This window comes from Patagioenas fasciata, chromosome 14, assembly GCF_037038585.1.
Source record: "Patagioenas fasciata isolate bPatFas1 chromosome 14, bPatFas1.hap1, whole genome shotgun sequence".
Taxonomy (NCBI): domain Eukaryota; kingdom Metazoa; phylum Chordata; class Aves; order Columbiformes; family Columbidae; genus Patagioenas; species Patagioenas fasciata.
This window is the reverse complement of record NC_092533.1, coordinates 17,453,474-17,466,912: the sequence shown is the minus strand read 5'-3', so window position 1 is coordinate 17,466,912 and position 13,439 is coordinate 17,453,474. Positions and strand designations below refer to the sequence as shown.

At 54.4% G+C, this 13,439-nt stretch overlaps 1 protein-coding gene across 6 annotated transcripts in view; it reads right to left on the bottom strand.

Moving 5' to 3' along the window:
• LOC136107602 (protocadherin alpha-C2-like) overlaps positions 1-13,439 on the bottom strand; it is a 167,822-nt gene that overhangs the window by 93,938 nt on the left and 60,445 nt on the right. The window contains exon 1 of one of the 6 annotated variants that reach the window (XM_071814861.1): positions 10,252-12,751. The exons of 4 other annotated variants lie outside the window; for them this stretch is intronic. In XM_071814861.1, coding sequence (XP_071670962.1) covers positions 10,252-12,720 — 2,469 coding nt within the window. In that variant the 5' untranslated portion in view covers positions 12,721-12,751. Of the gene's footprint in view, positions 1-1,903; positions 4,621-10,251; positions 12,752-13,439 lie in introns of those variants that run through there. One more of the 6 variants, XM_065848738.2, reaches the window with a different exon arrangement.

Genomic DNA, 13,439 nt, shown 5'->3' with positions numbered 1-13,439 from the left:
ATATTCACATCATCATCATAAGGCACACACACAAGACACAAAATAACAGTTTATTTTTAAAAGCATTCTCAGGGAAATAAAAATAAAAATAAATATAAAGCCTACTACTGCAGAGTACATGGAACCAGCAGAGTCAGGAACCATAGCTGAGGTCCTTCTACAAATATATTCACCCATCAAAACCAACTCCTCTAACAATATATGTTGCCTGATATAGGACTATAGCTGCACATTTTCCACACCTACCTTGGTTCATACTCTTCTGCCATTACATACTTTTTATTAGAAAGTACATTTACATCGTACTTGGAAAGGGACAGCATTAAATGCTTCTAGTATCTTTTCCATGTCCAAAGCAATTCTATAGTACTTCACAAACTAATATATGTCATACAAAGTGAACAGAGAAGAACCTGGAGTACTAACTGTGGTCACCTTGTGTGATCCCTGTTTCAGAGGAGAATCAAAAATGGAGGACAGACTTCTGATTAAGAAAAAAAATGGAAAACAGCACTTGACAGCAGCCAAAACGAAAAACTTGATTGAAACTGCCTTGTCTGCAAGACAGAAAAACATTCACAAATGAAGACATTCCATACAAAAAGAAAGGAGGCTGAAAGAATTTAGAGCTGTGATTAACTACATAGATGGCAAGCAAAACAAACCTGGGCACTTGAGCAAGATAATAAGGTCAACACTGCAGTCGGGCAGAGATCTTTGTTAGAAATTGTGCTGTTTAATATCACATCAAGGGATCTTAAACTCACAGACAGTGATCTAACACAGGTTACAGATCACGCTGCCCTACGGAGCTGGGTTAAAATAGAGGCGTGCTGAAAAGAACTGCAGAAGGAATAGATGATCCTGAAGACCTAGATGAGAAAATGGCAAAAGATTTTCCATGCAGTACACCACCAAGTTGGAGATGAGAAAAAGAACGGGGCTTCAAAAGAGACTCTGAGGGACTCTGAAATCACTTAAGGTTCTGAAATGACGTATTTGACATAGAGAAGACAGTGATGTGGATCTATCGGCTCCATTCTAAGTGCCAATCGGAATGGTAAGACTCATGAGATCACGGAAGAAAAAAGTGCATTTCCTCCAATTTCATGGAAATAAAAGGCTCAAAACCACACTGAATATATTGTCGAGGTCCTCCACTTCTTAAAATGGTAAGAAAAGGGGAGACCAGGAAGAGTTTCAGAGCTGATCAGCAAGATGACCAAAGATTTAGAGCAGCTTCTGTTTGAGGAACACCTCCTCATGTTAAAAAAGACTGTGAGTGAAGACAACAGAGGTCTTCAAAGCAGAAGTGCCGTATAAAATGAAAGGGATCGAAGACATGAAAACATAGATAAGACAAAACTGCGAGAAAACCCATCCGGCTTAAAGATGTCTGCTTTTCAGAACTGGTTTGGATTGGACATTTTCACATCATACTTTCAGTTCCAAATTATGCTGCCATATTTCCCATTCATATCAGGCTTTTCCACTAAAAGATAGGAGGTGCTAAAGAAAACATCAGCCTACCTTATCACAACACAAATAGAAATAAACAAGTAAACGACCACGTGAAGTTACTGCCAATGAGGTGGTGACACTGTCAAGAAAAAAAACTACAGCAATTCAGATGACCAGGAAAAAGAGAAAGTGACATAAAAAAATATTGCACTGGTGTAACAGTTTACAGAGGAAGAAGACACAAAGGGCACTGCAGCCGGCAGAGAATCAGCACCTGCCAAACAGTAACCACCGGCGGGCCCGAGTGCTCAGCCCGGCTCACACCACCGCCTGTACAGGGAGGAGGAGAGAAAGAAGAAAGGCGGGAGACGGGTGAGGAGGGCGACAAGGGTTAAGAGGCGTCGGGAAAGGGGCGAGAAGCGAGGCAGGGAGGGCCACTGACCGTGTCCAGGAGAGCAGGCGGCTCCGGCTGCGTCTCCTTCGCCACGGGGCCGGGCGGCGGCGGGAAGTTGGGGCTGAAAACCATCAGGTCGCTCTTGCCCGTGCCGTCCGCCACGCACAGGCTCCGGCTCTGGCGCTGCGAGTACGACCAGCTCCCCACTTCGCTGGCGCACACCAGCGTCGCCGGCCCGGGCCCCGACAGCACGCCCGCCCGCGGCGCCCACCGCGACGCCCCGTACAGCACCAGCGCCAGCAGGAACAGGCTCGACACCGCGCAGATGGCCACCACCAGCCACACGTTCGTCGTCGCCGCCGCTCCTGCCGCGGCCGCACCGCCCTCCGCCGCACGCAGTCCCACCCCAGATGACGACGACGAGCCCGCGGCCGTCAGCGCCGCCTCGGCGCCCTCCACCAGTGACACGCTCAGCGTGGCCGTGGCCGAGCGCGCCGGCTCCCCGTGGTCCCGCACCACGATCACCAGCCTCTGCCGCGGGCCGTCCGCCTCCTCCAGCGCCCGCGTCGTGCTCACCTCGCCGCTGTACAAACCCACGCGAAACGGGCCTTTCCCCCGCGGCTCCCACAGCTCGTAGCGCAGCCACGCGTTGTAGCCCGAGTCCCCGTCCACCGCGCGGATCTTCGCCACCACCTGCCCCGCCGGCGCCCCCCACGCCGCCCACGCCCACAGCGCCCATGAGTCCGGCCCCGACGCCGCCTCGCTCGACGCCCCGGGCCCCGGCCCACCGCTTCCAGTCGGCAGCAGCGCCGGTGCATTGTCGTTCTCGTCCACCAAGAACAGCTGCACCGTGGCGTTGCCGCACAGCGGCGGCTCCCCCGCGTCCACCGCCCGCACCTCGAACTGCAGCACCTGCACTTCCTCGTAGTCCAACGGCTGCAGCGCCCACAGACGCCCGCTCTCCGCGTCCACCGACACGTAGCTCGACACCGGACGCCAGCCCCCGCCCGCCGACGCGACACCGTCCACGCCGCCCTCCCACACCGAGTACCGCACGCGCCCGTTGTCCGCCTCGTCCGGGTCCCGCGCCCACAGACGCGCCAGCTCAGCGCCCGCCGCGTTGTTCTCCCGCGCCAGCACCGTGTACACGGCCTGCGCGAACGCCGGCGCGTTGTCGTTCACGTCCGACACCGGCACACGCACCCCGCGACGGGCGCGCAGCGACGGCGATCCGCCGTCCTCCGCCCGCACCTCCACCTCGTACTCCGACACCCGCTCCCGGTCCAGCGTCTCCTGCAGCACCAGCGAGTACGACCCCGCGAACGTCGAAACCAGCCCGAACGGCGCCGCCGGCCACACCGCGCAGCGCACACGACCGTTCACCCCCGAGTCCCGGTCCGACACGCTCAGCAGCGCCACCACCGTCCCCACCGCCGCGTCCTCCGGCACCGGCACCGACAGCGACGTCACCCACACCTCGGGTGCGTTGTCGTTCACGTCCAGCACTTCTAGCTCCACGCTGCAGTGACCCGAGAGCGGCGGCGTGCCTTTGTCTCTCGCTTCGATTTGCAACTCGTGTAAATGGACATCTTCAAAGTCCAGGGCGCCCGTCAGTCTGATCTCGCCAGTCTTCGGATCGATGTTGAATAGATCCCTATTCCCGGCAGGAACTGAACTGACGATGCTGTAAGAAAACTCTTTATTGAGACCCTCATCCGGATCCGTGGCATTCAGTCGCACCAGCAGCGTCCCCTCTATAGCGTTCTCAGGCAGCTGCACTTTATAGACCGACTGGTTGAACTGCGGCGCGTTGTCGTTCGCGTCCAGCACCGAGATCATCAGCTCCATGGTGCCTGTCCGAGACGGCCGGCCCCCGTCACTCGCCGTCAGCACCAACCGGTGCACAGGCAGTGTCTCGCGGTCCAGAGATTTTGCGAGTACCAGAAACAGGGATTTCCTATTATCATCAGAGGATTTAACATCAAGAGTAAAGTGCTCGCTGGGACTGAGTGTATAGGAGAGCTGCGCGTTGGCTCCGACATCTGCATCCGACGCGCCCTCCAAAGGGAACCTAGACCCTGGCATCGTGGATAATTCCGCGATGCTGAGGTTTTTCTGGGCTGTGGGGAAGAGTGGGGCGTTGTCGTTGATGTCGGTGACCTCCAGCTCCACATGGAACACGCGCAGCGGCCGCTCCACCAGCACCTCCAGGCGCAGGGCGCACGGCGCGCTCTTCCCGCACAGCTCCTCCCGGTCCAGCCGCGAGCTCACCACCAGCGCCCCGCTCGCCCCGCTCACCTCCACGCTCGCCCGCCGGCCCTGCGACACCAGCCGCAGCCGCCGCGCCTCCGCCTCGCCCGCCTCCAGGCCCAGGTCCTGCGCCAGACGGCCCACCACCGTCCCGGCCTTGGCTTCCTCCGGCACTGAGTACCGCACCTGCCCGCCGCCCAGCGCCCAGGCCGCCTGCAGCACCAGCACCAGCACCACGGGCCCCCACCACACGCACATCGCTGCTGCTGCTGCCGCCGCCGCCGCCCGCCCGGGCCCCGCACGGCTCCCCGCCGCCGCCCGGACGCACCGGCTCTTCTGCCCGCCCCGCGCCACGGGCCCCCCCGTGCTCACGGCCGGGCTCTCCGCCGCACCGGGGCGGAGCCGCCGAGCCGCTCGGCCGCCGTTTCTGAGCCTGCAGCGACACCGTGTGCTGCTCCGCCGCCGCACACGTTCCCACCATCGCTTCCGCGGCTTTGCTCCGTTCTTGGCTCTTCTTTTTTCTTCTTTTTTTTTTTTCCCTTCTTCTTGTCTTTTCTCCTTCTTATTTTCTTTTTTCTTTTCTTTTTTTCGACTTTCATTTTTTTCTTCTCTCTTTTCTTTATCTCTCTATTTCTCTTTCGATGCTTATTTGCTTTTTAATTGCATACATTCTCTTTTACCTTCTTTCTCCCTTCCTTCAATTACCTTTCTTCATTTATCTCTTTCTTTCTTCTCTTTCCTATTTTTTATTCCTGCTTCTCTTTCTTTCTTCTCTTCCCTCCCCTTCTCATTCATGTCCTGCCGTGCAATTTCCTTTCCTCGTTCTCCTTGCCGCAGCCGAGGACGTCAAAGCCGGGGCCATCACCGCTAATTATTGGGCATCTGCTCCGGAGCGCGGTACTCTAACCGAGGCTGGGGCTGTCTATACTTAAGGTGGGTGCGTTCTTGTAATCTTCTTCTGATTCCTTCCTTCCTTCCTTCCTTCCTTCCTTCCTTCCTTCCTTCCTTCCTTTCTTTCTTTCTTTCTTTCTTTCTTTCTTTCTTTCTTTCTTTCTTTCTTTCTTTCTTTCTTTCTTTCTTTCTTTCTTTCTTTCTTTCTTTCTTTCTCCTCGTTGTCATCTTCCTTCCTTAATTACTTCCCTGAACATTCCTTCCTTCCCGCTTGCTTGCCTTTTCTGTTCTTATTATCCTTTCTTTGTGTCCTGGGTTCATCTGGAATTCATAATTTTCACTGAAAGGTGGGAAGGGACAGCTGACCCAAACTAGCCAAAGGGAGATTCGATACCATACAACGTCATTCGCCGTATATAACTTGGGGAGCTGCCTGGTGTAGGGAATCACTGCTCAGGTGATCGCTGCTAAGAGAGTGGGCTGGGCATTGGTTTTCTGGGGGCTGAGTGATGACATTTTGTATTCCTCACTTTCTTTATTCTTTTATTGTTATTATCGTGGTTGATGTTTATCCCTTCCTTTGCTGTTCCCTTAAATTGTTGTTTTTTGGTTTTTGGTTGTGTTTCCTTTTTCCTCAAATACAAGTTTTCCCTTTTGTTTCCCGAGTCATCTCTTCTTCCAACAGAGGAGTGAGCAAGCAGCCATGTGCTCCCAGTTGGTGGCTGGGGCTAAACCATAACAACTTTCTTCTTCCTTTCTCATTTTATTTGTCTTCCTCTCCTCTTTTCATCCTTTTTTCCTCTTTCATCCTTCTTTTCTGTCTCTTCCTCTATCCCCCACCCTTGTCCTACCCCTGCTTCCCCTATTCTATGGCTTCTTTATGTGTTTTTTCTTTTTTTCACTCTTACTAATGTATTTTTACATGTCTACAACACTCTCGACATGAAGAATGGACATGCCTTTTGGCAAGAGCTCCCATTTGTCTTCCTTACTGTGTTCCATCTCTCCACACACAGAACAATCTTTCTTTGAGTTCTCTGGCCTATGTAAGACAGACAGACTGACTCTCCACTGCCCCTTCCTCCCCTTCTGGTAGAAGACCACACCTTTCAGTCTACAGTCCTCTCAAGGACCCAGCAAATAACACAGCAAGGCAATCATGAGGTGAAGAACAGCTTTGCTACATCAGAACGCATTCATCCCCCTGGGAAACACAAGTCCAAATCCCATGTACTTGGATGTCCATGCAACAGGGTGCAATGCGTCTAAACAACACAGGGAGTTTTTCATTTGGGTAATCACACCTATTACAGCCCAGCACTCCAACCCTCCAAGAAGGCCGAAAAAGCATGGGGCAACCACAGCTCTCAAGCACTCTTCATATACCTTGATGAAGAGCTATTCTTTCCACCTGCAAACCAAACGTCAGGCTCTTCCCTCCTCTTGCACACGGGCATGCACAGCTGGAACAGCACAGAAACAACCAGTAGGCAGGGGCACTAGACCTCAGAGAATACCTCTCCTTCATTAGCATGATCCACATGTCACAAAGCCAAACTAAAGACACTAAGGGAAGACCATGGCAATTTAGATGAGAACACCCCATTGATGCTCAACATTTACTCTCTGAGAAATGCATTGTGGTTCCTCCCCCATCTGTTCTTCTGCCACCAGCTCACACTCTGCCTGGAAGCAGCAGGAAAGCAAAGAGAGCAAGCAATGATGCTTTGTTGCCCCAGACCTACAAGCATCACAATCCAGGCAACATTCCATTGATCCAACATGAAGATACCACGTCAAACCAGGAAGAAAAGTACATCTGTCTCTCAAACATACCTTCTTTAAATAACATTGACTTACCTGCAGCATCACTGGTTGCTTCTTCAGAATAAGAAACATTTTCCACACGGGAGAATCTTTTCTAAGGGACATGTTCCCTTAGCGTTGCCAATGATTTCTGGTAAAACTGAAGAGAAAAAAACCCTTTCATTCTCCAAAAGCAGTGAAGTCACTGAATAGTGCACAGCGCTCCCCTATGCATTCTATCACAAGGGAAACAGGAGGGACACCTGAAAGCCAAGGACATTCTTTCAATGTCAACCTCTGCTCAAGACAGTGGAAACACCATCTCCTTCACTGATGGCAAACCACCTAAACACCTGCAACCTGACAGCTGCTAAAATATGTAGTCTGCATCTCATCCAATATTACCAACACATTGCCACGGAGCAGGAAGAAAAAGCTAAAAGGGTGGGAAGTTATAGAAAAAGGAGAGAAGAAAACCAACCAGTCCCATCCTGCTGTACTGAAATATAAGGTCTGCCAACATTTTGGATATGGGGAGCACTTCTTCCCCTGCCTAGTAAGACTAAGAGCACAATGATAAAGAAGGAGACGTTCAATGAAGGCTGGCAGCATGATCAACATTTGTACAAGTTTCCGTTTGAGCAACAATGTTCCACTTCAAACACAAGTGATTAAAGGCATGTATGTCGGATGATTTCACGAAGTAGCAATATCACAAAAAACAACAGTGCCCAAACATATGCAGAACTTCTAGATGTTCTAAGGAGACTGTGGGAAAGTAGCACTGAGTGCTGGGACTCAAGGTTTTCTACTGGCATCCTCTATCCCACGCCCTGGGAACAGGATCCCAGCTAAACAGACATTGTCCAGTCCTTGCTCAATGACAGATCATGTTCTGCCCAGCGTCTTCATTTCCCTCAGGCAACACTCTTCACTGCCCAAGCTCACACTCCCTGTGACGCATGCTCAGGCCTTACTCAGTGCTACTCACAGGGTCACTGCCACAACACCCAGACATTGCGTCACCACAAGAACATGCCCCAGCTCTAAAGCCCACCCTGAGAATGACCCAGGCCTTTCCACATCCTCAGCTTTCCTTGTGATCAGCACAAAGAACATATGGAGACAAGCAAAGCCACACAGTGTCTGACAGACTCTTCCCAAGTGTATGAACTTCACCCTGAACACTTCTGCCTTCTCAGCAATCTCTGATGGAAACACCACAGTGCTGCAGATCAATGTTTCTTAAAGATTCTGTGATCAGAGCTGTGCCTGCTCTGACGCCATCCCATGTGGATTTCATTCCCGGAGAAAACCACACAAAATGGTGAAATGCAAATGCAAGTATATTCACAATATCAACTGGGTGGGATAATTTCCACAATAGAACATCAGAGCTAGGCTGCTGTGCAGGGTTTTGTGTCTATGTATCCACATCAGAATGAGTTTAAACAGACAAGATGACACACCATCACTATCGAGGGCAACTGTGAAAGTGCATAAGGAGGGGAAGTTGAGTGAACAAAGATTTTATCTACTTACTCATGTGCCCTTAAAAACCTACCTGAGGAAGATCAAGGAATCACCATGGCAGCATCAATGGCTATGGAAGCTGCTCCAGATACCCACCACTGCACAATGACAGAAAATGTCACCCTCCTACACCACCCTTCCTAAAACAACAGTAAAAATATTCATCAGACACTATTCAGCAGTCTGCATCTCATCCCCTCTAACCAACACATTCCCTATGGCAGGCAGGCAGCAGCACAAGTGGTGGGAGATATCTCCCTCGTGGGAGATACTCATAGCCTTAAAGAATACTGTGGGCATTTCAATACCACACACTATCTCACCATCAGGAAGACCTCCAATTTCAGACTCATGGAGCCTGGGAAAGGATCCTGCAAAACAACACCCTGTGCCCATCCTGCCTTATGCTTTCCCCTAGGCATCCTCCATTCCCCACTCCAGGACGCATCTTCTCAAGACAAGCACATCATCTCCCATTCTTGTCATCTTATGACATGGCCCATGGCCTTCTCAAGGATCTCCAGTTCCCTCAGACAAGTTTTCATACTGCTCAAGGTGACCCTGCATATCAGGACATGGACAGGCCCTATTCAGTGCAACTCCACATTCACCTCTGTGCCATGCCACATTCTCCTTTCCCACCTCATGGCTCAATCCAACTTCTGCAGACCCTTCCCAGCAATGACAGCATGTTAAAAACTAGCCAGAGGTATCATATACACGGTGTCAGCAAACTCTCAGCTGTTGACCCACCCTGTTTGGCAAAGCTTCAGCTATCTTGGATGGAAATGTTGCAGATCTGGAAAAAACACTATTTCCAAAGGTGGTGTCAGACAGCTATATTTAGAGCAACAGGCATTGATTTCATACCATGAGAGAAAAACCCAAATCTTCATGTGCACAGTACCATAACAGATTATACCAACTGTGTAGGAGAATATTATTTTGCTTTTATTGCAGAAGGGTAGTTCATTTTTGTGGTGTTTTGCTTTGTTTTGTTTTGCTTACTTGTTTGCTCACTTGTTTTTTATTTTCAGAAAATAAGATTTCCAGGATTTTTGAAACAAAGCAGCTTTTGATACAAATACCAAACCAACATCAAAACAGTACAGCATATTTCATGCTACTTCTCTGATGAGAAATATCAATCCATAACCTAGGGAACAGGCAAAGCAGGATAAGAACAACAACAACAACAACCCCGTTTCTAACACCTACCTCTGTCCAAACACTTTACGCTACCGAGTAACAAAATACTTAGAAAAAGAACAGAGAAAATGTCTGCCACATCTTCCCTACATTCTCGATGACTGGTTGAAAAAACACAGGGAGAGAAAACTTGGTAGTCTTAACTGTCACCTCACATCACACCTCTTGCAGAAGACAATCTAAGAGGAGGAGGACAGAGTTTTCCACAATGCTGGTACCAGCACTGTCCAGTCATCAAAGGTAGTAAGAAATAAATAGTGCCTGGAGAACAGTTACCACTTCAGCCTGCATGAATAGAACTCCTTCAGAAAGCTCAGGTGGAAACACTACTCAGCATCAACAAGAGCCTTTGGGAGACCATGTCATGGCACCGCTCAACACAATTCGCACTGGTGTCATTCCACCCAGAACACTAAATTTCGCCTAGGGAAACAAAACTGCTGTTGAGTGAGGCAATATCGTCCTTTAGTTCTCTCACAAGCAAGAGCTGAAGGGCTCTGCCAAGAACGCCAAGGCTGATGCAAAGGTCCCGTTCACATCCTGAAGTCCCCGTCAAGCAGCCGGTACCCGTGGGCACGGGTGGCTCGGCCCGGATCCCTCCACCGCCTGCCCAGGGAGCAAGAGAGAAGGGACAAAAGAGAAAAGGGACAAAAGGGAGAAGAGGCATCGAGGAAAGGGCGAGAAGCAAGACAGTGAGGGACACTGACCGTGTCCAGAAGAGCAGGCGGCTCCGGCTGCGTCTCCTTCGCCACGGGGCTGGGCGGCGGCGGGAAGTTGGGGCTGAAAACCATCAGGTCGCTCTTGCCCGCGCCGTCTGCCACGCACAGGCTCCGGCTCTGGTGCTGCGAGTACGACCAGCTCCCCACTTCGCTGGCGCACACCAGCGTCGCCGGCCCGGGCCCCGACAGCACGCCCGCCCGCGGCGCCCACCGCGACGCCCCGTACAGCACCACCGCCAGCAGGAACAGGCTCGACACCGCGCAGATGGCCACCACCAGCCACACGTTCGTCGTCGCCGCCGCTACTCCTCCCGCGGCCGCACCGCCCTCCTCCGAACGCAGTCCCAACCCGGATGACGACGACGAGCCCGTGGCCGCCAGCGCTGTCTCGGCGCCCTCCACCAGCGACACGCTCAGCGTGGCCGTGGCCGAGCGCGCCGGCTCCCCGTGGTCCCGCACCACGATCACCAGCCTCTGTCGCGGGCCGTCCGCCTCCTCCAGCGCCCGCGCCGTGCTCACCTCGCCGCTGTACAGCCCCACGCGGAACGGGCCCTTCCCCCGCGGCTCCCACAGTTCGTAGCGCAGCCACGCGTTGTAGCCCGAGTCCGCGTCCACCGCGCGGATCTTCGCCACCACCTGCCCCGCCGGCGACCCCCACGCCGCCCACGCCCACAGCGCCCCAGAGACCGATCCCAGCCCCGACGCCGCCTCGCCCGACGTCCCGGGCCCCGCCCCGCCGCCGCCAGACGCCAGCAGCACCGGTGCGTTGTCGTTCTCGTCCACCACGAACAGCTGCACCGTGGCGTTGCCGCACAGCGGCGGCTCCCCCGCGTCCACCGCCCGCACCTCGAACTGCAGCACCTGCACTTCCTCGTAGTCCAACGGCTGCAGCGCCCACAGACGCCCGCTCTCCGCGTCCACCGACACGTAGCTCGACACCGGACGCCACCCGCCGCCCGCCGACGCCACACCGCCCACGCCGCCCTCCCACACCGAGTACCGCACGCGCCCGTTGCCCGCCTCGTCCGGGTCCCGCGCCCACAGACGCGCCAGCTCCGCGCCCGCCGCGTTGTTCTCCCGCGCCAGTACCGTGTACACGGCCTGCGCGAACGCTGGTGCGTTGTCGTTCACGTCCGACACCGGCACACGCACCCCGCGACGGGCGCGCAGCGACGGCGACCCGCCGTCCTCCGCCCGCACCTCCACCTCGTACTCCGACACCCGCTCCCGGTCCAGCGCCTCCCGCAGCACCAGCGAGTACGACCCCGCGAACGTCGACACCAGCCCGAACGGCGCCGCCGGCCACACCGCGCAGCGCACACGACCGTTCGCCCCCGAGTCCCGGTCCGACACGCTCAGCAGCGCCACCACCGTCCCCACCGCCGCGTCCTCCGGCACCGGCACCGACAGCGACGTCACCCACACCTCGGGCGCGTTGTCGTTCACGTCCAGCACTTCCACCAACACCTTGCAGTGACCCGACAGCGAGGGCGTCCCCTTATCTTTTGCCTTAATTTGTAGGTCGTAGAAAGCAACTGTTTCGAAATCAAGGGCGCCGGTCAGCCTAATGTCTCCGCTATTTCCATCGATACTGAATGTATCTGAGATCGAGGGAGGTACAACTGTATCGATTTCGTAAATCACTTCTCCATATGTTCCCAAGTCCGGATCCGTGGCGTTCACCCGAACCAGCACTGTCCCCTCTAAGGCGTCTTCGAGCAGATGTACGCTGTATACCGACTGGTTGAACTGAGGTGCGTTGTCATTTATATCCAGCACCGAGATCACCAGCTCCATTGTACCCGTCAGAGACGGCCGGCCCCCATCACTCGCCGTCAGCACCAACCGGTGCACAGACAGCGTCTCGCGGTCCAGAGGTTTCGTGAGTACCAGAAACAGGGATTTACTGCGCGAATTACTGTTTTCTTCCTCTACAGTGAAATACTCGCTGGGGCTGAGTGTATAGGAGAGCTGCGCGTTAGCTCCGATATCTGCATCCGACGCGCCCTCCAGAGGAAACCGAGACCCTGGTAGCGTCGTGAATTCCGCGATGCTGAGGTTTTTCCGGGCTGCGGGGAAGAGTGGGGCGTTATCGTTGATGTCGGTGACCTCCAGCTCCACGTGGAACACGCGCAGCGGCCGCTCCACCAGCACCTCCAGGCGCAGCGCGCACGGCGCGCTCTTCCCGCACAGCTCCTCCCGGTCCAGTCGCGAGCTCACCACCAGCGCCCCGCTCGCCCCGCTCACCTCCACGCTCGCCCGCCGGCCCTGCGACACCAGCCGCAGCCGCCGCGCCTCCGCCTCGCCCGCCTCCAGGCCCAGGTCCTGCGCCAGGCGGCCCACCACCGTCCCGGCCTTGGCTTCCTCCGGCACCGAGTACCGCACCTGCCCGCCGCCCAGCGCCCAGGCCGCCTGCAGCACCAGCACCCGCACCACGGGTCCCCACCACACGCACATCGCTGCTGCTGCCGCCGACACCGCCCGCCCGGGCCCCGCACGGCTCCCCGCCGCCGCCCGAACCCACCGGCTCTCCTGCTCGCCCCGCGCCGCCCCCCCGCGCTCACAGCCGGGCTCTCCGCCGCACCGGGGCGGAGCCGCCGAGCCGCTCCGCCGCCGTTTCTGAGCCTGCAGCGACACCGTGTGCTGCTCCGCCGCCGCACACGCTCCCACTGTCGTATCCGCGCTGTTCTGCTCCTCTCTCGGGTCTCCCTTGCGTTCTCCTCTTTCTTTTCCTGATTTCTTCCCACTTTCATATCTTTCTTTCTTACTTTTTTATCTCCTTGTTCGCATAGGTTCCTTTCTTTGCACCTTCTTTTCCCTCATCATTATTCTGTCTTGCTTTCTGTTTTCTACATTTAAAAATTTATTTCTATTTCTTTTCCTTCTCTTCCTTCATATTTTCTTTCTTTCCATACCTTTCCCTCTTTCCATCCCTGTCTCCACCCTTACCACCTCTCGCAGCTCATCCGTCCCCGCTGCCGCCGCGGCCGTGACCGCCGAAAGATGGAGCAATCAGCGCGGAAAGCAGCACTCTAACCGAGGCGGGGGCAGATAGCGACGAGTTCCGTTCGGCATCTAGAGGTAATGTTGTTGCGTTCTAATAATATTCTTTATAGGTTCTTCCTTTTTTTTTATCCTCGTTGTCATCCTCTTTCCTTAGTTAGTCTCATGTCGTC